The sequence below is a fragment of the Chaetura pelagica genome, unplaced genomic scaffold (assembly GCF_000747805.2).
Source record: "Chaetura pelagica isolate M959 unplaced genomic scaffold, ChaPel_1.0 scaffold85, whole genome shotgun sequence".
In the NCBI taxonomy this organism is placed as follows: domain Eukaryota; kingdom Metazoa; phylum Chordata; class Aves; order Apodiformes; family Apodidae; genus Chaetura; species Chaetura pelagica.
The window spans coordinates 40,271-67,739 of NW_009953505.1; the positions used below are offsets into that span (position 1 = coordinate 40,271).

The following is a 27,469-nucleotide window of genomic DNA, read 5'->3' on the forward strand; positions in this document are numbered from 1 at the left end:
AGAAACGCTCTTTCATCTCCTCCTCTTCTGTGTAATAGCTGAAAGCATTCTCTGAAGATTATCTGCTTTCAGTATCCATGCCTGCTGGAGGGCTTCAAACCAACACCTCCCATGTCCTTTGAGAGAGAGAAAACCACTACCTCACCTGGGAAAAGAGATAAGACATCTGTGAGCAGGGCTTGGCTTATATGCCATGTAAGAGTTGCTGTGTTCCATTTAGGTTTGTAGTTCTCTATCAGGAAAGAAGCAATGATTATTTACTACTCTTCCAGGGCTGCAGCTTTAACATGTAATAAATTCAGGGGGGTTGCCATTTTAGAGCAGCAAAGAAGTGTCTTAATTTTCACCTCTGTGTAGCTTTGTGGGCTTTATGATTAATACTGTATAAGCAAAGCCAAAATTTCAAACTCCTAAATGTAAATGGTTGAACAACATTTATCTGGAGTATGCTTCAGGGAGATTACTTACCTAGAAAGACAGTGGAGCTGAAATGATACAAAAGAAAAAAAGGGGGGAAAAAAAAAAAAAAAGCTTAGCCACAAAAAAGCAGAAATTATTTAAGTTTCTACACTGTGTAGTGATGCCATAAATCATATTTTGACCACGTACAATTAATTTTATACTTTTTCTAGTCCTCTTTTACATTTTACTTCACATTTGTCTCAGATTTGATTTTAAGGTCATTTTTTTTCCTAAATGGAATAGCCTGTGCTTGATATTGAAATGTGGTTTGACAATAACATAGCAGTGAAACTTTAAAGACAAATTATGAAGGATCACCTTTTTTACTTTTTAAAAAGGTTCATTAAAATTCAACACTGTTAAGTGTCGAAGGATAGTAATCCACTGATGCCTTCCTGAAACTTTTTGAATTAAGGAGAAGTAAAATGGGTTTATTACAACCTTTTTGAAACAGAAGAGAATTCAATTATCATCTTCATCATCCCTTGCTAGAGAGGCAGGAGTCCTTAATCCTATTTATTAGCTCTAAAAGATATTATCTTGGAATCTGGCTGCTAGGCTAGGAGATATATGTGTATATTTATATATTTATCCTTTTCAGGGTAACTATTCTTCCACATGGGAGTCTGCGAATCCTGAATGCTACCAAGTCTGATGAAGGACGATACTTATGCCAAGGGGTAAATGTATTTGGATCTGCAGAAATCGTTGCATCTGTATCTGTTAAAGGTAAGAAAAAATACTTGTATTGTATTGATGATTTTTCTTTACTATTATTTCATTATTGCTTAGAATCACCAGACAACACACAGCAGCATTGTACAGGCAGAATAAAAAACTATTTCCAACAAGCTAGGGGGACTAACGTCCATCTGGTCAAATATCATCTTCCTACATCAGAATTCATACTCCAGCTGTTATACTAGAGATGTATGTCAGAAAAAAAAAAAAAAAAAATTATGGAAAACACTCAGATTATAGATAATTCTATAAATAAAACAATCTATCCCTTTTAACATTTTTTAGCTTTGGGAATTCACTTACCCTTTCTTCCTTCTGCATGGAAACAAAGTCAAGTATTAAAGTAATAATTATGTCAATATAAAAAAAAAAATAAGGAAAGATATATCCTTAGAGCAATAATAACAATAAAATCACTGTGATGCAGTTAATTTCTAAACCACATTTTTGTCACTTTTCAGCTCAATTCTTATATGATCATGGGTTTTGTTTTTAGGTGTCAAAGTCAAGACTTCTTTTTACAAGCTTCTTCCTGTATTTAGTATGCCTGGAAACATCCCCTTTTTTAAAAAATTACAAAACTGAGATTTCCATGTGATAACAAGATTCCAGGAGCTGCAGTCTTAAATAAAATTAACTTCTTTTTCTGAGACTAAAAAACTTAATTCATTTATCTATCTCAGAAGTCACACAGACTGTTGTTTAGGATCCTGTCTTATTGATTCTGTGAGGTTGGCTGTACCTTCTGCTCACCACTGTAATGTCCGGGGTGCAGTATGAATATATCTTAGTATTTGAGCCTAAATATTTGAAACAAAAAGTACATGTAAGCTTTTAATAGACTAAGCAGAACTTCAAATTATTTTGGCCCTGCATTGTAACTAGACTTGCATCTAAATTTTCCTAATACTTTTATATTTCAAGAACCTACAAGAATAGAGCTGACTCCCAAGAAGATGGAGTTAACAGTTGGAGAAAGCATTGTCCTCAGTTGCAAAGCCCTTCATGACAGCACACTAGATGTCACTTTCTATTGGACACTCAACGGGCAGCCAATTGACTTTGAAAAAGAAGGTGGACACTTTGAAAGCATAAAAGCAGTAAGTGACCATGTGTTTGTTCTTTGTGTACTGTGAAGTGACAGAAATTTTCATGCTTTTAAATGCCTTCCATTTATAAAATTCTGATCAAACTGAAAGATAAATCGTTTCACTAATGTTAGAAAGAAATGTTAGCTAGAGGAGATGCAAGCTGCAGGTCACTAGAATTACTTCAGGTAGTTTCAATCAAGAAGATACAGAATCTCAACTTATGCATCCTTTTACTAGTGTAACATCTGATGATAGGAATCAGAAAATAGTTTGAATAAAATCTTCCTTATACTCTTCTGCAGATTTTAATAAGAAAGGATGCTGCTATGAGCAGTGATGTCTTTCTCACAGGTAACATGGCTCTTGGAGTGCCCTCACCTCCCAGTGCTTTTACTTGCCTAGCATATATTTTAATATCTGAATAGAAAGGAGTATACTTTATTTTCCAGCTTCCCTGCACTAAGGTAGGTTCTGGCTGTGCAGCTGCTATTTAAGTCAGTAAGAATCATATGGCGAGAGATTTGCATACTGATTTCAAATACTACTCCTTGATTCAAAAACAATTTAATATGATCAATCAGTATGATAAAGTAATTAAATCCTGTCCCATATAAAATGGTTTGAACTTTTCTTAGTAGAAAGAAATCTCCTAATGTGAACAAGTTTGGAAATAAAATCTACAGTCATTTACCTATATCTTCCAACTAATGAATATAAATCAATTGTCCACCCTATGTTAACAGAGAAAAATGAAACTCACTGAGGTCAGGAAACTTTAAAAGTGAATGTATCTAATATGAGTATAATGTAGTGAAGTTAACTTTGCATTAAAAATCTTGTCAGCTGCAATAAATTTCTTCTTCTGCTTCCCTTTATGGAAGTCATACTGTATTCATTTTGTGATGTCTTGTGTGTCTTTTTTAAATTCAGTTTTACTTCAATAAGATTTTTAATTTAAAAGCATTAGTAAGGCAGATGTTATTATAAAAGGTTCTTAGCATACTTATCTTCATCTGAGGAAGTCCAATACTCAAAATCCAGCATTAAATATATAGGAAGGAAAACTATATATTTTATTTTTTTTCTTCAATGTTAAAACATTTTTTGATTCAAGAAAACATTGTAGTATTACAATTTAACTTCAAGTTGTTTCCAAAAATTTGAAATTGAAAATGTGTTAAATGGTTCCTTCAGTGTGTTTCAGCAACTTTTGTGCTGAACAGAATTTTAAATCACTGGGGAAAATACTCCAAATATTAAATTTCCAAAGTTATTGCTTCTGTGAAAATAAAGCTAATTTAATGTCATTTCATTTGTTTTATGTAAGCAGGATTTTGTAGATCTTTCAACAGGAATCCTTCTATTAGTTTCATTTCTACTAGAGAAAGCCCTCAAATTCAGATAAGTAAGGCTCATTAAAAGTGAGAACCTTGAAGACGACATACTGGGACTATTTACACAAAAATTCATGCAATAATTTCACTGAAATTAGATTCATTTTATTGCTCTGACAGCTAAAAGTTTGCTGAAACCTAGTAGATTTAACCAGCTATTATAGTATGAGTGTATTACTTCCTTCTCACTTTGTGGCTAAAGAGTAGCAGCTAAGTGACTGTCACTAATTGAAAACAGTATTAATCACTCATAATGAAGTCAATGATCAATGTGTAAATGACTAAGTGGATCATATAAAAAAAAAAAAAAAAAAAAAAAGTTGGTTTTAATTTTTTTTAAAACCTTTTTTTTTTTACAAACAGACAAATTCAGCTGGTCAGAAAATACCAGACTGAAAAGAAAGCATTGCATATTTTCCAAAAAAATTACAAAATTAGATCTTACATTGTCACTGTTAAGCAAGTGCTGAAATAGTGAAATAGTAGGCAGCTCTAAGTAATACCAAAATTAAGTGTAAGAGCCTGATATTTTCAGACAGGATTAGCTTAATTTGCCTTTACTTGATTGCTCACCGAAGAGATGGTCAGGCTCTGCTTCATTTACTTGCATTCCTAACTCATTTAAATGTCAAGACATTTCTTTTCTGGATTTCACTCTAAAGAGAGAATGGAAGAGTCGGCTTGATTCAACTGGAAGAGGACTAAAAATACTTAATATCTGACAGGCAGGATGGAGGGAGAATATTCATTTTTAGAACACAGAAGCCAAAAGATGACCCTATAAGAACAATCTCACAGAAATTTTCTCAGTGCTCTTGGAAACGTAACATGACACATCCTTCTCCCTGTTAGAAAGTAGTAGTTAAAATATATGTAAATTTCCATTCATCGGAAGGTATGTATTGATTTTTGCATCATACTGAAATGAAGATGAATTAGTTAAGAGATGCAAAATTCCAAAGTAGCAATTGTAGTAGTACAGCAATTTTTTTGTGGTTTGACACAAAAGCTCTATAATTCCCACAACTACTCATGTATGGAATGTTATCAATTGCATCTCATTTCTGTTAGCCACATAAGTATGTGAAATTAATCACAAGGAGGAAAATGCATTTCTTTATTTTGTTCAAATGTAAAGTATGATCAGGTACTAGGGGAAAGCAAGATAAAATAACACTCTTATTTTCCTGTCATGTAATCTGCTTTAATATATTCCGTTTCAAATGAATGATACCACAATGTGATACAGATACAGGCTTAAGAATGCAGAAAAAGGCACTTGAAAACTTGAAATCTGTTAGAATCCAACCTACATCCCCTATTTTGCATTTCTGAATGGAACATTTATTTTAAATTGCATGAGTTAATCCTGAACAAATGCTTTTGAATGTACTACATTTAAGAAATATAATAATATCTTTTGTGTACATGGACTTACAAAATTATACATCCATTTTGTTCTGCACTTATTGACACTTCATCAGAAAAAAAAAAAGGTTCCAGATTTTCAGGTTTTGTTTATTTGTTTGAAAACCTGACAAAATGAACATTATATGAATGGGTTTTGCTAATAACAAAACCATTCCCAACCTCTCACAACTATTTAGAGTAGTATTGCTCCTGCTTTCCCTGTGGCAAACTCGGGTGTTAAGTATGATGAACATTCTGATGCTTAATGCAGTCTTATAAAAGCTATCACTAAAATAACATTTATTTGGACTGTACATAAATTTTCACTGACTAAAATTGCATGCTCCCTAGCAATTACAATTAAAAGGGAAAGCTTCTCTTAACAATAAATATTGCTTTGCTTTTTTAAAAATTGTATCGGTAGTTTTCATACCAAAAAGCTAAGTGTCATCATTTTTCATACTGAGAACTATTTTTTATAGAAGTTGAAGGTGGTTTTGCTGTTATTTACCAAGTTATCAAGGGTGTAGTACCTATAGAAATGTAGGTACTTAAGGGACTTGCCTGGCATGAGCATAAGTTTGGTGAGGATGTCAAGTTGTGCGTGAAGAGAATATTAAGGAAAACAGACCAAACTCCACAGGACCAACAGCTGCGGAATGCACTCTAGGAAAGGAAAGCATCTCCTATCTTGTCTATGCATAACTCCACAGTACACTTGGTAGCAGAACAACAATGCAAAGGGTTACATATAACCAGAATCCTTTGACATTAAAGTCTTACTTGTTCTACCAAAAGTTTCAATGTATTACAGTCTGTGAAGTTTAATCTGTGTAATTAATACAAAAAAATTTTGGCACATGTATGAATTGCCAAGATTTCCTTCTTGCAACACCAGTGAGCACTTGAACACTGAAAATATAGACCAACATGTATTTATTAGGGTAACTTTGATTTTCTGACCTTTGTGTCAAATCTAGAAGTCCTGTTCAAAATTCTATTCAGAATTTTTTTACCTAAGATAAACCCTGACATTAATTTTGTCCTGGAGGTATCCATTTTCTTGCTAAAGACATCTGATTTTGAGAGTAGATTTTCATCCAGATATTGTCATTCCAACACTGCATTTGAAAGCTGATACTGTTTTTATGGCAGTCAAGTAAAACTTTTTATTGTGGTTATCCACAGACTGGTAAGCAGCAGCAGTCCTCTTAGTATCCCTCAACATGACCTTCATTACTGCCTTTCAGACTCGGGAAAGTGATTTAGTCTCAACATCTTTATCTTTGACCTTAACTGAAACTGCCACCATGGGAAGCAATAAGCACAACTTGTCATGATATATTTTACAGTAGTCATTTGTTCACATGGAAGTGAATTGAAAGCTACTCTTTCACTTAGAAAAGGCCAGCAGATACAGACTGGACAATACATTAACTACTGTCTAGCACCGGAAATTTCAATCTGAAAACTTAGATCCTGTGAGAAAGCACAACTTTGCACCTTTCCTTCTGGTGTGATATGTTATTCACATTTTTAAAGTTAAGAATAAAATTTCATAAGAATTTTCTAAATAAGTAGCACTAAGTTCTACACTACATGGAATCAACTGAAACAGAAGGTTATTAATAATAATGTCTTTCTTTTTTATTGAACATAAGAACAAAAAAGGCTAATTAAATAGGGGTTTTATTTTACACCCTCCCTCCTCCCCACGCTGAGGAAAAGAGTAATAGTTGTCAAAAGTCTTTCAGAAGATACATGTTCCATGCACAGTGAATTTCTGTTCAGGGTAATGCTCCTGTATTAACCTCATTGCTATCAATTTGTTTCACTGTTTGTCACAATACATTCCTACTGATGGAAGAGGCTGAACACAGCCATTACTGTCAACTCAGATCTCTTGATTCCAGCCCTATGTTCATTACCAGGTTTTGCCCATTTGTCACGCTACACCAGTTAGATATTTGAGTGATCAGAAGCAACTTCAAGATAAAAAATAATTAGCTTGGCTTTTGGTAACACAAATTTCTTGTAAACTAGGGAGGGTAAAAAATGGAATAAAAAAAAAAGATGTATTTGAAATAAACCACAGGATGTAGCAAAGTAGATAGTACTCATGTAAAAAGTTAATAAATATTATCCAATAATATACATGCTCCGAAGTTTAACAATCAGTCACTGTGAAACATATTTCAACCAACATTAACATACAGGAAGTTTGACCAAGTCCCAAAGAAAAGGTTATCTCCTGGTTTGAGCCAGGATAGAACCAACTTTCTTGTGATTTTACACTAGTGAGGGGGGAAAGGCAAAAAATAATCCTCGTCTTCTCCATCACCATGTACTGCACTGGTGAGAGCTCAAGAGGAGAATAAATTTGCTGGCAGGCCACCAGGAAGAGCTTTCCATTTTTCTTTCTCTCTCTCCCTCCTCATTACTTTTTTTGTTTCTCACCTAGGTAGCTTTCTTTGCTAGAGCTGATGAATGCCATTCTCTATTGATCCTTCTTAAGAGTCTCTGTTCATGTAAGGCTGTCACAACATTTTTTGTGAAGCCCATTAATGAAATGCCAGTCATGTGCCTGCTCCTTGGGCTTCCTGTTTTCAAGTAATCTCAAAACTTGTCCCAGATGGATTTTGCTTTCATTTCTGTTATCTTCATCCATCACCATTATCACCTTGCCCCTCAAATAATAGATGTAGCTCCATACTCTCCTTTTCCCTCTTTCTGTATCTTTAAACAGGAGCACAGATACCTATATTGTTTGTTTTTTTCTTCTTGTTTTCTTATGGATATAACAACTGAGATACAGAACATGAATTTGTAACTTGAGTGTAGCAGGCATCATTGTCCTGAAGCCTGCCTTTTCATATTCTTTTTTTTTTTTCTTCTTCATTCCTTCCCATTTTCAGTACTTTTTCTACATTATCTTCAATCCCTAGATTTCACAAAACTATCCCAGTATGTAACATGCTACCTGTCATCTGATACTCATCAAACTTCATCTGTTCCTCTGCTTTTTTTCTCAATAAAATTAATCAAACTCATTAGCAGCAATTCAAGCTGCACTTTTAAGTCCTCTTCATCCCCTCTCAATATCCCAATACTTCTCTCCCGACCACCAGTGCTCACCCAAAACAACTGTTTGCATTATTCTTGCTTTCTCTGTGCAAACTACTCAAAAAAAATAACACCACTGGAAAGGTCCACACCTCCTTAAGGATCCACAAACCTGAAACCCATCTCTTTTACTTCTTTTAAATGGGGAAAATACAACTTGTATATCAGGTATCCCTCAGTCAATCTGCATCATCCTGGATGCCACTATACTGCCATTATTACACTATCACATACCATTAATCAAAAGAAAACCAATAACAATAATTCCACCTTCTTTGTTTCAAAAGTACTTCAGTGATTGAAAGATAGAACTCGGAGTATAATTTTCCATTATCACTACATCAACAGAGAAATCTGCTGCTTTTTAACAGATTAAATATTTGCCATTTGTAAACATCATTAGCAGTAAGCAGGCAAGGGGCTGGTGTGTTCAAACCTGAAAATTTACATGAAATGTCACTTAGATTGTCCTAACTGTATTATGAACAGAAGTTGGCATGGAGCCAACAGTCCATCTTAATGTACATATAAATTACCAGGATAATTTAAAATAAATTTATTGTCTTACTATTTTTCACTTGCTGTTGATAGTACCAAGTAAACATTGCCATGAGCTTATTATCTAAGACCATTAGTTTGCTTTAGATAAATCCACCAACAATAAACTCCATTGCTAATCAAATATGTCAAACAATCAAGGTGCAGATGTGAAATCATTTTGCAATTTATTCTGACTGAATTTCATTAGTAAAAGCTATTTTACTAAATCCAATAATGTATGAGTCAGAAGTTTACCTAACTTGTGTGTTATCTGTGATAACAACCATATATTTTACATAATCATTTAAGCTGAATAGGATCGCATTAACAACTCAGCTAATACTTGTTTAGAATAAAATGTCAGTCAGTGTTTGCCCATTCTTTTCTTTTTTTTTTCCCCATTGGTTCAATATTTTTTTGAATCATGATCATTTAGAATAGTTTCACTACACTTTTTAGACATATCCTACCGAAGGAGAGAGACAATTTTCATGGCATTTTGTCCAGGTTGAGTTTCCAACCTTAATCTTCAGTTCAGCCTTTCTAGACCCCAGGCCTTTGCAGTGTAGAAGAAGCTGAGAGCTGCCAGTTGCCACATTAGATCTGTTAACTATGCAGTATTTTAAACTTCCTTGCCTTTTTGTCCTTCTGTGCAAGATAAATCAGAGCTAAGTTCATGGAACTACAGTTGGAATGTTGAAGGGAAGTATGACATTCAGTGTGGAAAATGAGCAGTATTAGAAACAGATTAAATAAAAGTCAGGATCAATGTAACTGCAAGCAAATAATTTAAGGTTCCTAGGTTTCAAGCATATTTTCTGCATATGATTCAGTAGTTTGAACATATGTGAAAACTGTGTAATAGGCAAGCCAATCTCTATTTTTTCCATTAAAGAGGTGGGGGGATATAAACAGGAGACTTACTAGATGTTTAAAAAGTGCTTGTGTAACACTAAGCTCCATTACAAATGCAGGTAGATTATAAATTGTTCTTGTGTAAAGCCTTCAAAAGGCCTTCAGAAGAAAAGGCTGGACACAGAACACTAAACGACCTTGGTATAGAGATACAAACTCAGCAAATGCATGGACAGATTAACAGGGAGGTTTCCTAGCAACCAGCTCAAAATAATGAGCTTCACAGAAAGCATAAGTATCATTCTCTTCACTAGAAGAACCATTTATATTTTACTGCAAAACAACTCACAATCTCTTAGGAGTTATGAAATGGAAAGGAAAAAATCCATATACAACTTCCTCTCTGTGGGAATGTGGGATGGCTGAAGTAGTATTAATTCACCAACTGGAAGTTTTCTGGATGTTGGCTTTCCCCTCCTCCCTCTCTGCAAATCCCAAACATTAGGGCAATGGGTGCAAAAGACAAATGCATCAAGGTGATTCTTGTTGAGGAAAGTATGCTTATTATATGCTTCTTGGAGACTTTTTGAGTTTGTGGAAGCATCTCCACATCAAAAGTAAGTGCTATGTATAGGTGGCACCAATTCTTATTAAATACTTCAAGCAATACTTTACAGGTAAAGTTAATTAGATACATTGCAGACACAACTATGACTTTATAACATGCCACACTGGAGCAGAGGGAACAACAGATTGACAGAGCAGTCAGCATTGGAGCTACCCAGAACCTGATGAATGGGATACTCGGGAGTATAGTAAGAATTTTACAATAATTTGTTGTCCTAGAGAGAACCATTAGTCATGACAGATAGCACTGACAGATGCATAATTATTTGTTCACTGCTTCCTGAAGACTGGAGTGTGTTCAGTGCTACAGTAGGTCCATGGCTGGTACTGGCCTTGAAAGTTAAATCTATCTTTCCTTAAGATCATTAGAAGCTGGCTGTTAAACCTGTCTGGTTTGGTTTGTTGCTTTTTGGGGTCAACTGTCAGCTCTATGTCACCATGACCACTAAGCCAACTCCTGAAGGAACACATCTACCTGTTTTTTGAACACCTGCAGGGACAATACCTCCACCACCTCCTGGGCAGCCTGTTCCAAATCCATCTTCTAAAGTTCAGAAGAGTCTCTAAAATTCACGAGAAAACGCACTTTATAAATACCCCTGAAAAATAAATGTGTTTTTTAGAGGTCAAACATAGCTTCTACTTATCTAAAGGTAAACTAGAATGCTTCACTATTTCCCATGATCAAGAATCTAATGTCTGAGCATCTGTATTAAATACAGTGGATTTCATTTATTTCCATTCACACACCCTAAGCCATTCTGGCTGCACATCCTCTTATGCTGTAATAAATGTGTTTCTTGGGAATCTATTGTACAGCACTGATCTCCACTTACAGCAATGATTCTTTCAATTGCTGCTTGTCTGCCCATTTACACAGATGTGCAGATGAAATACATATATTTTTCCTGATAAGAATATTAGGATTCACACAGCCATGAACCCTCAGGAAGCTGGAGTGACAACCACATTTTTTAACAGCTTCTGAGCAGTGAAACCAGACAGTTGCTGCCCATTATGCGTTTCCTCTCAGTTGACAACAAAACACAGACCAAATGTAAATTACCCTTAAGAGAGGGTAATGTCCTCAAAAGAGGACAATTGTGGGCTGATTCTGGTCTTATCCTTCTAATAGATGAGGCTTTGTGTCAGAATTGCTAATTACCTTGAGCAACTAATGTGGAATGGCTAGTAAATGCTGCTGCGCTACACAACTTAAGAAATTTGTATCCTGGAGATGACACCTGCCAGGAGTTTGTGCTCTTCTTTCGCATTTAGAGGTGCAGAGTACTCAGATATTCTTTTCCATTGATGTGAGTTCTGATATGCCAGAGCAAGAATATAGAAATTACATTATGACTGGTCTGAGAGCTTTCCCTCCACCAACATCATTAATGAGGCCACTTCAGAAGACAAAATACTACCCCTGTATTCGCATTCTTAGATCCACAGGGTTATTAAGCTATAGATCATGCTCACATGCACTTTGATCTCAGTGTCAATCTTGATGTCCCATCTCTCTTCTCTTTGCTTGTGAATATGCTTTAGTAAAGATTTTGCTTTGGTGTTACATGGAATATTATAGCAAGCTCAGTTCCAGAAATGCAAGTGAAGAGAAGATTGGCTGAAGAAGATCTGCCAAGATATGCCAAAAATGAATTCTTCTGCCTAGAAAGAAAAAATTAAATCATAGAAGACTGGGTCTTGAAACCAATCCTATTTCAGCTTGCTTTAATGACCTTAGCATAAGAGATAAAAGTATACAAATTACAATTGTGTGGTACAAAACTGGACATATTGCCAATACAACTGATCATGAAAATAACTCATGGGAATAGACAAGAAATATTATCAGAGAATCACAGAATCATCAAGGCTGGGAAAGACCTTTACAATCATCAAGTCCAGCCTATGACCAACACCACCACATCAGCTAGACCAGGGCACTAAGTGCCACATCCAGCCTTTCCTTGAACACATCCAGGGATGGTGCCTCCACCACTTTCCTGGGAAGTCCATTCCAATGTCTAATCACCCTAATACTTCCTAATATCCAATCTAAACTTCCCCTGGAGCAGCTTGAGGCCATGCCCTCTTGTCTTGTTGCTAGTTGCCTGGAAAAAGAGTCCAGTCCCCACGTGACTACAGCTTCCCTTCAGGTAGTTGAAGAGAGTGATAAGGTCCCCCCTGAGTCTCCTCCAGGCTAAACATCCCCAGCTCCCTCAGCCTATCCCTGTAAGACTTTCCCTCTACTCCTTTCACCAGTCTTGTTGCTCTCCTCTGGGCCTGCTCCAGCATCTCAATATCCATCTTGAAGTGAGGGGTCCAGAACTGTACACAGGACTCAAGGTGAGGCCTCACTACCTGAGCACAGAATACGTATATGCCAAAAAAGCAGGTAAATATGAATCTAGGTCAAGTCAGTGACATATTTCTATCGCACCTGGAGTAGTATTTACATGTACAGCCCTAGTAAGACTTCATTTTGAATGCAGGGTATCATTCTACTCCTTCAGCATCAAAATTACTCAAATTAGAACCTCTGCACAGGGAACATGTCATTCAAGGGAAGACTGTCACTCTTCACTCGGTTGGTAAAGTAAGTAAAATCTGAGAAGGGAAATGCCTATACTCAATGTTTCTTAAAGTGAAACATCAAGGATGTGCTTATAAACATATATATATAAGTATACATGGAACTAAACAGTCTTTAAGGTTCCTTCCAACCCTAGCAATTCTGTGATTGTATGATTCTATGATTATATAAATCATAGTTATTATTTATTTTGTCTATCTTCATAGAAATCTATCAACGTAATCCTTCAAGTTATCTTAATTTCATTACAGTAGTGAGACATACTCCAAATATCACTAAATTTTAGGGAAGAGGAAAAGGAAGAAAAAGCCCACCATTTCTAAGAGGACTTTTTTAGTACCAAGGATTGTATTCAAAATATTTCTGTTCATCACCTTAATGAATTTCTTTGTGCTAGTTTGGAATAATTTTCTTTGAGCATGCAAATATACACAGTATGTTTTAAGCTAAGTCCAAGTTATTAAAAACCTGAAATCCTCTTATTTAATACCTATTAATAACTGTATAAACACAGTGTTCTGACAATCCTCAAAAGAGGGTATTAGGGCACATACATTTATAAGGTGAAAGCTGCAATCATAAGTTTCTCATGTTGTACAAAACACCCTCGTGAACTACCTTGAACATAAATTTCCTGAATTTTAAACTGGCACTTCATCCCTGTTTCAGCAAGCGTCCTCTGCAGACCTGATGATCAGAAACATCCTCTTGACGCACGCCGGGAGGTATGGCTGCAGGGTGCAGACGGCAGCAGACGTGGTGTCTGATGAGACGGAGCTGCTCGTTAGGGGTGAGTCCACTCACACTGCCAAAGGAAAACACCATCACCAGAAAATGTTGTGCCAGGGAATTTAAATATACACGCTTCAGGTACAGCTGTGTTATGCTATTCTTCAGATTTTGTGCTATGGAAACAATTAGCGAGTAACCTAGTCCCTTTGAAAACAGTCTAAACGTAAACTGACCTGCAGTCATGGCAATGAGAAGCAAAGGACAGTTGTTTAATGGATGTACAGTCTTCAGATAGGTAATCGCACAAAAAGCAAACCAGGTTAGTTGAAACGTAGACAACTAGTATTCACAGACCTAAGTAAGGTAGGTATGATGAGTTCTGTGCTTTTTTACGTGATGCATCACATTTCATCTTATGGTCCAGCAATTGTCTGAGATTTAATGTTTTAGAAATATCCATTCACTTCCTAAGAAGAGAGACCATGCAGCATTTTTCCAAAATTATAGATATGAACAGTGAACAAAAGCCCCCTACTATGACAGGGATTTGTTTTTTTTCCACACATGGAATTGTCACCACCAAATTTTGAGTGCATCTTTAGACCCAGCCCAGTAGTCTGTTGAGTTGCTTTACTTGTTATTTGACACTCTAGACTACGTACTAGAACACAGAGTAGTTGTCCTGCAGGATCCCAGATATTTAGGGCATCAACGATCTTAAAATAAGGCAGGGTGTTAGCATTATATGTGCGTTCCATTAAGCAGAGTATTTCTGCATTCTGCACCACTTATGTGTGTACACACGTATTCAGTGCCTAATGGAACTCAAGAACTTACAGTCCACTTACTGGCGTTACAACTGGTGGGCCCTACAAAGTCAAGATAGATGGAGAGATGAATAAAGTTACCCTGCTAGGTAGCACAGCTGGGTAACCTTATTGTGGATGATATGTTTTCTGAAAGAATAAATCAAGGTAGATATTTTATTACCATTTGAAAAAAAAAAAAAATCTAGAGAAAAGGAAATAAAAACAATTTAGAGATTATAAACTTTCAAAAATATTTATTCTACTACATTCCACCACATCTTTAGATTTTATATGTTCATATCTATCACTTTTACGACAAATACATGCTTTAAATGACAAAGAATGTTTCTGGCTGACTGCAGGGCTCTTCACATTTTGATCAAAGTACCTGTTAAATATTTCCATAAAGACACTTTGAGGACCATCAGATTTCTGTGAGCTATGGCACTATTGGGATAGTGGTATTCAGTTGCCTCAACATAGACATGTAACGCCATTTTAGCTGCCTTATGGAATCTGATTCATCCTTCTGTGTTATGCAAGACCTTATGTGCTAACTTCACCTGTCTCTGATAGGAGCAGGAGGCTCTATGGATAGGCAAGACAATCTGAGCTTTAATGCCAGTGAATTTATGAATGACAAAAGTGTCTTAGCACTATTATCTAGGACACTGCAGACTGGCTTCAAAATTATTTTTTTTTAAAGAATACTGGTTATATAAATGAGTTTTTTGAAATTTATGTAGAAAATAAATGCTTCTCTGAGGAATCGGTTTGAGATGAAAAAAAAGGGCATTGTAAGCAGCAGCATAAGAATTTATGTATGTGGGTGTCTCATTACTATGTCACCTTGCTGATGAAATTAAAACTATGATTGCTTTATAATGGAATTTAAATTCAAATATACTTTGCTTACAGTATTCTCTTTTCCTTGTTTTGGAATGGATGATTACAGGATACAGTAAAAAATGTTTGCATTGCTTTCACAAAACACTTTATAAAACTGATTTTGTCCTGATGTAAAATTCAGTTTTCATGAAATTACAGGATATGGTTGATTTGCTGAAGTAGTAAATTTCCTTAATTTACCTATAAAACTTACACAAATAAGGACATTAATAACCTACAGTATCAGTATTTCTTTCACACAAAAAAAATGTAAGATGGTTTTGTATTGCAGAAAATGTTTAAAGCACATTTAGTGCAGAGTTGCAAACAATTGCTGTTTATGGACTTCAGCATTTCAAAAACCAAAATATTTTGGAAAAGCTAATCTATCTCTCCTTATACTGTTACAGGCATTCCATTTTCATTTCAGTATCTCTAATTATTTTTTTCCCCCCCATCTCTGTTTCTAGAGTGCACCCAGTTGTCTGCAATTTTGCACTGTTTGATGATCCCAAATTGCAGCACCTTTCAAACTTCTTTAGGTTTAGCTTTTGGAGATACCAGCATTGCTTAGGAGAAGAGAACAGCATCAATAAATACTTCAGTTAACACTGAAGAATTCCACTTGACAGTGGAAGTCATCATTGATGAGGAAAACCCATTACCACTATGCAGTAAAGTTTGTAATTCAAAGCTGTGTTATTCTTTATTTCCAGTATAATTCTTGGAAAAATAATTTTATGTTATATATATTACAAAACACCTTTGTATTTTAAATGTTACAGCCCATGGCCGAACTGAGATAGCAGAAGCTTTGTTATAAACAGTGTTGATATAAAGCACAGTTCCAGCACATCCTTGTTCTGACCTTACTCTCTCTCCTTTTGCCTCTGCAGAAAATGCCAGTCTTGAACACTGATAACATCATACCAGCATACAACATCATCTCAATCATTAATTATATTATAAGGTTCATCTGGTATTTCTAATACATCGTTGCAAATTTTACTCAAAAATTGTTCTGCTTACATCATTTCTACAGGAATAAATTGGACATACAGAATAAATTAAATTAAAACAAGATAATTTTCTCTCCTTTAGATATGAATTAATATCAGAATTATTGCTATTAGCAAATTGACTAAATTTATACTGAATTATGTATTCAAATTGTGGATTATTTTTAAATCAAAGGACAGTTTTCTAGAACTTTATTATAATTATAGAATCATAGAATGTCTTGGGTTGGAAGGGATCTCTAAAGGTCATCAAGTCCAACCCCCCTACAATAAGCAGGGACACCTCACACTAGAACAGATTACTCAGAGCCCCATCAAGCCTGACCTTGAATGCCTCCAGGGATGGGGCCTCCACCACCTCTCTAGGCAACCTGTCCAAAGCAAATCTACCCTTCTCTGTCTTAAAGCCATTACCCCTTGTCCTGATGTTACGTGCTCTTGTGAACAGGTCTTCCCCAGCCTTCTTATAGTCTCCTTTCACAGAATCATAATACCATAGAATGGTTGGAAGGACCCGTAAAGATCATCAGGTTCCAACCTCCCTGCCATGAGCAGGGACACCTCCCACTAGACCAGGCTGCACAAAGTCTCATCCAACCTGGCCTTGAACAACTCCAGAGAGGGGGCTTCCACAACCTCCCTAGAAAACCTCTTCCAGAATCTTACTATTCTCATGGTGAAAAATTTCTTCATAATGTCTAACTTAAATCTCCATTACCCCTTGTCCTATCACTACCCTCTCTGGTGAAAAATATTCCAATATTCCAAAATATCCCAATACCTTTCAAGTATTGGAAGGTCACTATAAAATCTCCCCAGAGTCTTCTCTTCAGGCTGAACAACCCCAGCTCCCTCAGCCTGTCTTCGTAAGACAGGTGCTCCAGTCCTCTGGTAATTTTTGTTGATCTCCTATAGGTGGGCTCGAAAACATCTATACCTTGCTGCACCGTCTTCAGATGAAGCAAAGAGAAACAAACTTATTGCAGCATCCTGTTACTCATAATAAACATGCTGTTCTTAGACAGACATTCACCACTGCATTTTCAAGCAATTGCAATATCTCATTATTACTTATTGTGGTGGGGAGAATGCGTGGAGTATCTTTAAATCACATTTATGTTTTTTAACACAATTCTTGCTAGTTGCTCTATTGGAAGATCCCTTGATTATATGCCAGGAAACTAACTGTGTCACTGTTTTTGCCCTTGTTCTTCTCTGCTCTGCTTTATACAAAAGTTAAATTCCAGAAATGTCAATATTGAAAGACATCTGAAGAACAGAGAATGAATACCAAGTAAATCTTAATTCTTTTGAGTCTAATTACTTACCAGAAGGTAATTTGGTGCAAGAAGATTTCTAAATTTACTACATATATTTGTGCATGTATATGTGAACAACAAAACAAATTAAGGCAACAGCAAGTTTCTATTCTGCAGCTTTCTATAGTGGGTTATAGTTTTTATAAAAATATTTTTGAGCCATTTTCAAATGTCACAGTTCTTGGTTTTAGGTGTCAGTGAAACATATGTCTAATGTTTTTTCCATAATTATTTTTATCTGGTGAATCTCTTTCAGGAACACTTCAAAACTATATATGAAAATATATCCTAGATCATGTTTGGACAGAGCAAAGATTCAAGTCCTGTCAGCGCCTACTACTCAAAACATAACCTAAATACTTTCCTAAGTACTTTGAAAATGTGGTTAAATTACATATATTAAAGTAAGAAACAACTTTATAGCAGTCCCTAATAATTCCTCTGCTTCTTAAGTGCTGTTTTACCAGTCCAAGTTATTTATTTTTCCCTTTCATTCTTCTAATGCTACCAATGAAAAAGATTCCAAAAGGAAGAGATGTTCTTCTGGCAGCTGGACCTGCCAGGCAGCACATTCATTTTCCAGCCTAAGTCTCTTGCATTTTAGTCTTTAAATGGGTTGTGAAAGAGAAATACCTCAGTAGTCTCATGGTAGTTAACAGAGAACTTCAGAGGTCTGACATACCTGGCATCATCTGTTTATATGCAGCTATGCTACTATCTAAGTTGCAAAAGCATTTCCTCTCCAAAGTTTGATTCTACAAAATCCTCTGCAATTCATCATCACAACTTGTTTTTATTATTAGGTACCTAAAAACAAAACAAAACAAAAAAGAAAGTGATGATCTTGTATTCATCCAACTGAGATCCATCATCCCCTTCAGACAGACAACTTGAATGTGAAAGTCCTCCAAGGGGTCCTTTACTTTTTGAAAATGGGAAGGATGAGAGGGAGGCCAGGGCTGATTTAAGGCAGAAGAGGCAATGCCAACCAGTTGCATCTTAGTTCAGTAACTGCAATGCGTATCTATGAGCTAGTTGATCTCTTTTTAGCTGTGTCACACTACACCTGAAGACAGTAGATTAGATGGGATCAAGGTGTATTCAACCCCTTCTGAGGCAAAGTAGCCAAGAGCATAGAGGTCAGGAAACAAAAGAGAACCTGACTGCACAGTGCACAATTTAAGGTACCTCCAGCAATACAAATTTTTGCCTCTTTCACTGAGTTGACTACTGCCACAAAAATGTGGCAAAAACGTAGTCTTCTGGGGAACCTTTGTCAACAGCTTAAGCCAATACTCTTGAAGTGTGTACTGGGAAAGGGAAAAGCCAAATAACAGGCATGTGCCCTCTACACCAGATTTACCCTCCAGCAGGGCAGTGAGGCAGACAGTAGTAAAGCCTTAAATAACTCTCAGGATTTTCTGGAAGGCAGTCATCAGAGTCTGTAACAGCAGAGTATAGGGCAGGCTAATACAGCTCAAGGACATCCAGAGAGAAAACTGCTTTTCACATAGGGTGGTAACTATTCTGGCACCAGGCCTGCACAAATGTGCTACTTCAGATGAATCCCATAACAGGAATTATGTATGTTTGATGGTCAACTAAAGTTATATTGGAGTGAATTAATACAATGAAAATCACAGCTGTGGATTTACATTCCTGACACCCAAGTCATTGCCTGATTTCGCTTCATTTATGCCTTTTGTTGTTTGCTCACCCAAGGAAAATTTGTGCAGAATAGCTGTTTGCCATGCAAACAAGGATGTTTACAGGAGAATATAGTTATTCACTACACAGTCAACAAATGTTGACACGAGGTCATCAACCATTTAAGAAGCAGAAGTCATTTCTTATTTTTATGAATGTCAATTGGATCATTGACATCAGTCTAAGAATAGTTTTCCCATGTCACGTGCTTTTTGTTGCTACCAGCCTTTATTTATCCACCCAGATCTTCAACTTTCAGTGAATACTGCATAGCAGAGAAACAGATTAGCACGATGTTTCAGCTTGGCTGGTTTTCACTCTATCACTGGCACACAAGTAGTCGGGCTGTCTCTATACTAAATTTTCACAAAGATGTGATTACCAAAGCAGAAGGCTTTTATATGGGATAAATATGCATGTCATGTTCTGACACTAATGATATGATCACAAACATGGTTACCAAACACCCACATACTAGCCAGGAGACTTGCACCTCACAGATGTCTCAGGTGCTATTGTAGCCAGCAATGTGTCAGGTTTCCTCAACACAATGCATGCTTGGTAAGTTAATTTGGTTTTTAAAGCCTGTCTTCCAAAAACTGCTTGTTGTATTCTGATTTTTCCATTATGATGTAAAAATATGAAGCAATCTGTAGATTTATATTTTCATTACAAAGGATATCTTCATGATCCTGTGCTTCCAACATGTTACACTGTAGAGACATTTAAAACACCAACTATTTCTGTCCTAAGATTGACACTGTGAAGAGGATAACCCTTTGTTACCTTACGTTGGTCCCATCAGTCATATTAAAAAGGCTCAAAGTGTTTTTCGCTTTAAGTTTATTATATTCATCAACACTAAATCTGTCACTCATAGACAGGGAGGTTTTGAAGAATGCCAGCAGAAATCATATCTAAAAGCAAAAGGCTAGGTCTTATGTTCACTTTTGGCAAAAAGTATTTGCCTGCTCTTGAAACGCAGTCTCTAACAAACTCATTTGAAGCCTTGCTTTGCCTTAGACTGCAATAAGGAAAAGCTTGAGTAAAAAAATCTCCTATGGAAACCAGCTATTCTGTATTTCTTGCTCTTTCTTTGGCAAGTTTGGAGGGTTGGCTTAGAGTAGCATCTGTACAGTTCAGCAAAGAAAAACTGGGAGTTGGGAACATCACAGGAGTCTAACATATTTTCACAAAGAACAATGTGAGGGCCCCAATAGTCTGTCAGGAGTAGAAATCCTCTTCTCTTGCCAGTGCATGTGAGCAGTACTGGTGCAGCAGCAATTTCCAGAACACCAGGGAGTTTTTTGCAGGTTAAAGGATCACTGCAAAATTTACTATGATGCTTTTATCTGATGTGGATACGTACAGGGCTTCAAAGAATTGAAGTGATTTAGAATTCATTGAGTGATTTTTCCTATATAAGCCTCTACATTGTTAGCAATAATAGTGACATCACAAACACTAATGTAGGTTATTTTTCATGGATAACCCTTTCTCACATCACATTTCTTTTTAGGATCATCATGACTAAATTAGGAATACAAGGTTGTGAAATTAAAGGATTTTTTTTACATCTGTGAAAGCTTCAGTGCCTAAACAGTACCATGTCTCCAGTACTTTAATATTTATTTAATAAACTTAAGCTTTTTTATCATAATAAATCACTGGGTCAGTAACTTTAAGTTGTCAAATAAACTCCATCACTTAAGTCCTATTTGTAAATTAGTCTTGCAAATCTGGTTTACAATATGTTGTACCCAGGAGAGTAAGTAACATTGATTGCAAACTGTTCAAACAGATGCTGGATGCTGGATTACACATCGTCTTACAACAGGCAATGAAGCACTCAGCCCATCTCCTAATTAACAGACTTTCTTTCAGATTTCTTCACTTACCTGTTCTAGATAGAGTGCAGCTTGCTCTCTGGTTTTACAAAGGAGCAAAGGGTCCTAGTCCCTGAACAACTTATTATAATTTTCTGAAATGTAAACAGTGTAAACTGGACACTGTAGCAAGGATTGACACTGCAAGGTAACTAAGTCTTAGAGAGCATGTCAAATAAAAAGACAATTAGCTCTTTGCAAGGGAACTACAGCAACCCAGAAGCCAGGCAAGTTTGCTCAATTTTTTAATTGGAGGATCTAACTAACAAAAAGAGCATCTTCTGTAACAAAAAGGAGTCAAATATATAAGATGCAGTGAAATTATTTATCCATGTTTTCTCATATTCGTCAGTGATCATGTAAAAGATTGATACAGTACATCTATTAACTTTAATTTTGCATGTATTACATACATATATTACATACATACATTGCATACATACATTATATTAAAAAAAAAAAAAAAATCAAAGAAAAATAAGGTCTTGGACTCAGTTCTGTTACAAGTAGACTTGTGCTCTCTAAGTATTGATAAATTTAACTTTATTTCCAGTGCCATGTCATTGGACTATACTTAAGGATTTTAATAGATTTAGATGCCAGATACTTTCTGAGTATTTCGGCAGTAGTTTGTTCTCTGTTGTTTGCCTTTATTTTCTTTTTCACTCTTACTGTTCAAAATGTATTTTCTATTCTATAGATGTCAATAGCTGTTGTGCTTTTCTATCGGAAACAAAAAATAGTCCCGTCTTCCTAATTCTTTTAATCAATGCTATGCACCCTTGGAAACTTATTAGTATATACAAAACTAATTAAATAATTGGAACTATACAAATATTAGTACAATATTCATAGCAGGAAGATTCCTTAAAAATATGCCGAAAATCAGCTTTCTTCTACAATGCGTGACGTATTTTAGGACTGTGCACTGAAAACAAATGAAATGCACTGTGAATGCCTACTGTAAGTAAAATGAGCTTGAAGATCAAATAGCTATTTGGAAGCTGTAAGGTCTTGAAATGTAGCAGAGAACATTCTTGTAATGTGAAGGGATGAAAGCCTTTGTGACTGCAAACTGTGGTTTGAGTACACATTTTGGGGTCTGAAAATAAAAAAAAATAAAAAAAAGAGGTTAAAGCTGTTCGTCTTCTAGACTGGCAAAACTGCCAATCTAAGCAAGAAATCTATTTCTCATGATTTCACAGAAAAAATGTTTCCTCTGAAGTCTGCTGACCTGGAGCAAATACAATGCAGGAACTGCTGATTAGATTGGCCATACTGATCCTTTCAGTTGTGATATTGCCAATAAAACTTAAAGACAAGCACTTAGGTTTAAAGGCCATCAGACACAATATTATTAAATGGAACGTAAACAAGGTCAGCAGATTCTTGCTGTTCCTTGAAATTACACTTGAGCTGTAGCAAAGGCCAGGAAGATGCCCTGAGCACAGACCCCATTAATTGGACTGACAGAATATGTCCATAATAGTAAACTGCTTCCTGAGGCCGATGAGTACAGCATGATCCCATCCACACAGCTGCATTCTGGGTTCCCCTCCCCTCTCAAAACAGGATCAGCATGACAGACTTCCTGTTGGGATCTGCCCCAACCCATGGTAATTCAATACTTGTGCCAAGGCATTGGCTGGGAAAGTCATGATCGCACAGGGTTGATATTACTTCAGGGATTGCTGACAACATAATAGTGCATGGGATCAGTGCTAGAGTTTAGATCTGTGCTTTGGCCCTTTTCAGTGTGTCAGCATAGCTGAAACATTTACAATATTGGAAGATAATATATTACTGTAGATGGAGCACCACTGCTTTAATCCAGAGATTCCAGACCAAAACACTTCCAACAATCTGGTCTCATAACAGGATCTTTGTTACAATATCTGCAATGGTGTGATAGAGAAAGAGATTTGTATCTTTTAAAAGTTGGGGGGTTTTAATAGTTTAGAAAAAAACCTTTATTCTGTCTAAGAAATCTTTTTACAAACATCAGCTTAACTCATATCTATAACTTCAATCAAATACAAGTACCTAGAAAAAAGTACAAAAATACAAATCAAATTCTCTGTAGTTTAAGAACCCAGTGCCAGAAAGAGACCCGTGGAGTTCTGGGAGTGGTGATGCATGCACTGTGACTGCAGAAAGTGAAGGAGGAAATGTGGACCAGAATTGGGATAGCTGGCAAGTGGTGCCCTACAGTGCTAAAGGTAGTCAGTAGAACACAGCAATGAGAGAAATTCAGTGTCTTACGCAGATCTTGGGACCCTCTAGATGTGTCATTTACAGTTCAATTCAATTCATGTTGCTTTTCCTCTTAAAGTGAAATTTCGGTTCATGTTCCCTAAACTGTTTGTACATGTCATGTCAATTCACAGGTGCCACACCACAATGATCCAGTTCAGAGGCTCCAAGCTGCAGTCTGGCATCTGAGCTTACAACACTCAGTAGCTCTCAAGGTGTTCTTGCCCAAATCCTCTATTCTTGTGTTTGTACAAGGCAGAGAATTCAATAGGGCAAAGGAGAACAAAATGACCTATGTACAATAAAAAGGCCTTCTCAGGCAGGACACCAGGGATTTCTCCTGATCCTCATCCCTAGAATGAGCCAAGACAATGCAGGCTGAAGCATCAATGTCTTCTCTTTCTTATCTTCAAATCCTGAGTCTAATGTCCCTGCCTGTTCTACCACTGGTTGTGGTATAACCTCACATCTGCCCAGGGCCCTTATGTAGCTGCCATAAAGAAATCACTTGAGTACACTACACATGGAGGGAATGGGGATACAGTTGTATCCACTAAAGCTATGGCATCTACTGCATTTACTATACCTCAAATTTTGTCTCCATCTTCTTGTTGCCCACCATGTGCAAACATTTCATCTGCCATAGATGGGGACTGCAAAAGTGATTTATGCTACAAGAAGCAGTCAAAGTCCTGTTTTCTCAAGCACCTTTTCCATTATTCTGTAGTTACTGCCTCTTTCTTTTCCTCTTTCTTGACTTCTTATCTTCTTCCTAAACAGCCAGAACACTGAATGACAAGATTCAGAGGGCAAAATCTGTGTTCATGGACTGCTTCTTAGTTATTTGGTAAAAGTAAGAATTATCCTAGTCAGGCTGCACTGGAGTAAATCAACATACATTCTGGGATTCACAGGAAAGGCACTGCCTCACTGAACTGCTAAGGCTATTGTATGTAATAGTCTTTCAAAAACTCTCATATTAACATTGTTACATGGCACATAATCTAAAGAACCTCTCAGGGTGATCATTCCAACAATAAAAAGACACATAAAACAAGTTTGCCAAAATGTAGTCATGAATGTCCCAAAATGACATATCAATCTATGGAATTGCTCTGAAAGAAGATAACTGACTAATAACCTTGACCCTGGGTTTCCAGTGCTCCTAGAGCTGCATAAGATCTTATCAGAGCCCCAAATGTCTTCCTTATGAAGGCCAACTGATCTGTAGTGCATTTATGACCAGTCATTTTCCGTGTAGTTTCCAGAGAAGCATTTGAGCAGAGTGTGCATTTTTTCCTCAATTGGCTATTCTCAGCTAAAAAATTGTTTTAGAAATCCTGAACAATAACATAGCCCTTGGGAGAAAAGCTTCTCTGCATAAGCCATCCAGCTGACACCATGAATGATTACATCCAAGCATAAAATGTAATGAGATTTCTCAAAAAATGAGTGACATCTGCATAGCACTCAGGTCCTGGCTAACTGTCATACATTTGTCATCACTGAGGCTTTTGTCCTTTATTAATCCGCTTTCAAGAATGCCTGCTGTTGGAAATGGAAATGCTTTTTAGCAGTCATCCTGCAGACTGTTTAGGAGCACACATCTCAGAAAGCATAATGACACATTGCCATGACTAGGAATGCATTTAAAAGGTTTAAAAAACATGAGAGAACTCTGACAACATAATATATTGAGAATTTAGGGGGAGATGTTTGCATAAATAAATTTTGCATATTTGTGTATAATCAAGATGCTTGTTCTTTTGCCTGTAATACATGGTCTGTAAACTCTATCAACATTCAGCAAGAATGGCAGGAATATTGTCATAAAGGAAAAGTACTCAGATATTTTCGTGTGTTTTTTGGGGTTTTTTTTGTTTGTTTGTTTGTTTTTTTGTTCCTGAGACAATGATGTAATTCTGAGCCTAGGGCTGTAACTCAGTAAAATCATATGATAGTATCAAAATCCCAGCTTTCCTTTAAACTTTCCCTCATGGCTACAAATAAAAATTTCACTAGTATTTTCCTGCATCAACAGATAGCCTGAAACAATACATAATGGAGATTGAATATCACCCCATTTTATTAAATTAGCCTCAGGACTTGCTATTCTAAGACAAAGGCCTGACCTGGTGCTTCCCATCAAAGAACAGCAAACACTCGGCAGAAAGGCAGAGAACACATCTTTCTGACATGTTTCTGCTAGGAGGGAAAGCAAGACCTTTCAACTGCAAATGAAGGTGGGGTACAGAAGGTCAAGAGTCATGAGGTATCCAAGGGGTGGAATCATCTTACCCCAGCCCTGTTTGTGACTTCATGAAAGGCACTAGCAGCCAAGACAAGCTTCTGAGCAGGAAGAGGAAGGGAAGAGGAGAGTCTTCCTGCTCTGAAGCTGTTTGCCACCCATAGAAGAGAAAAAAATTGATCTTCCCATAACCCAGAGCAGTACCCTGGGCTCCTGCAAGGGGGATTGCAGTGTATTGTGGAGACAATCTTATTCCATCATGCATCCTTGAATTGAAGGAATTAAATCCCCTGAATTCCATACATTCATATGTTGTTTTCTGTTGTTATTATTTCTAAAAGCAATATATTTCCAATATTTTTATGTCAATCAGTTGCTTGTAGATCATTGCCAAGCAAACTGAGGGATGTGTATAGTGTAATTTGCCTTCTCGTTAAAAGGATTTAATGTCTCTTTTACTCTGAAGCTATAGAGACCAACTTTGATGAAAGTCTGATATACTGTTGTCATAGTTAATGTAAACATGCTTTTTTTGAAGGTGTATCAGGAAACATAAAGCTGTTTGCAGTTTCCAATTACAAAAAAAAACCCCAAACCACAAAGAAACAAAAAAAACAACAAAAACCACTGGAGACATTCAAAACCCACCTGGATGCGTTCCTGTGTGATGTACTCTAGGTGACCCTGCTCTGGCAGGGGGGTTGGACTAGATGATCTTTCGAGGTCCCTTCCAGCCCCTAAGATTCTATGATTCTATGATCTTCGATGACAAGAAAATACAGATTTTTCATAGTTAATTATAGTTATTAATATTATCAATATTTTACAGGAGTACAAAGTCCTGTCCTTCAGGACTTATAGAAAGGTTTTAAGTATCACAGAATCACAGAATCTTAGGGGTTTGAAGGGGCCTCAAAAGATCATCCAGTCCAACCCCCCCGCCAGAGCAGGGTGACCTAGAATACATCACATAGGAACGCATCCAGGCGGGTTTTGAATGTCTCCCGTTTTTTGAATGTCTCCAGTGAAGGAGACTCCACAACCTCTCTGGGCAGCCTGTCCCAGGGCTCTGTCACTCTCACAGTAAAGAAGCTTTTTCTGATGTTTACGTGGAATCTCTTGTGCTTCAGTTTGCACCCATTGCCCCTTGTCCTATCACGACGTCACTGAAAAAAGCCGGTTCCAACTTCCAGACACTTGCCTTTAACATATTTATAAACATTGATGAGGTCGCCCCTCAGTCTCCTCTTCTCCAAGCTCAAGAGACCCAGCTCCCTCAGCCTTTCCTCATAAGGGAGATGTTGTTCCACTCCCTTAATCATCTTTGTAGCTCTGCGGTGGACTCTTTCAAGCAGTTCCTTGTCCTTCTTGAACTGAGCAGCCCAGAACTGGACACAATATTCCAGATGTGGCCTCACCAAGGCAGAATAGAGAGGGAGGAGAACCTCTCTTGTCCTACTCACCACACCCTTTCTAATGCACCCCAGGATGCCATTGGCCTTCTTAGCCACAAGGGCACATTGCTGGCTCATGGTCACCCTCCTGTCCACCAGGACCCCCAGGTCCCTTTCTTCTACACTGCTCCCCAGCAGGTCAGCCCCCAACCTGTACTGGTACATGGTGGTTTTCTTCTCCAGATGCAAGACTCTACACTTGCCCTTGTTGAATTTTGTCAAGTTTCTCCCTGTCAAACTCTCCAGCCTGTCTAAGTCTCTCTGAATGGCAACACAGCCTTCTGGTGTGTCAGCCACTCCTCCCAGTCTAGTGGC

At 36.9% G+C, this 27,469-nt stretch overlaps 1 protein-coding gene across 1 annotated transcript in view; it reads left to right on the forward strand.

The window, feature by feature from the left end:
- Positions 1-1,063: 1,063 nt before the first annotated feature.
- The window catches only part of CNTN5 (contactin 5), a gene marked incomplete at its 5' end in the record, with an annotated part of 58,901 nt that continues 32,495 nt past the window's right edge, over positions 1,064-27,469 (forward strand). Inside the window, 3 exons of the mRNA XM_009999412.1 lie at positions 1,064-1,191; positions 2,128-2,303; positions 13,509-13,629. Coding sequence (XP_009997714.1) covers positions 1,064-1,191; positions 2,128-2,303; positions 13,509-13,629 — 425 coding nt within the window. The remainder of the gene's footprint in view (positions 1,192-2,127; positions 2,304-13,508; positions 13,630-27,469) is intronic.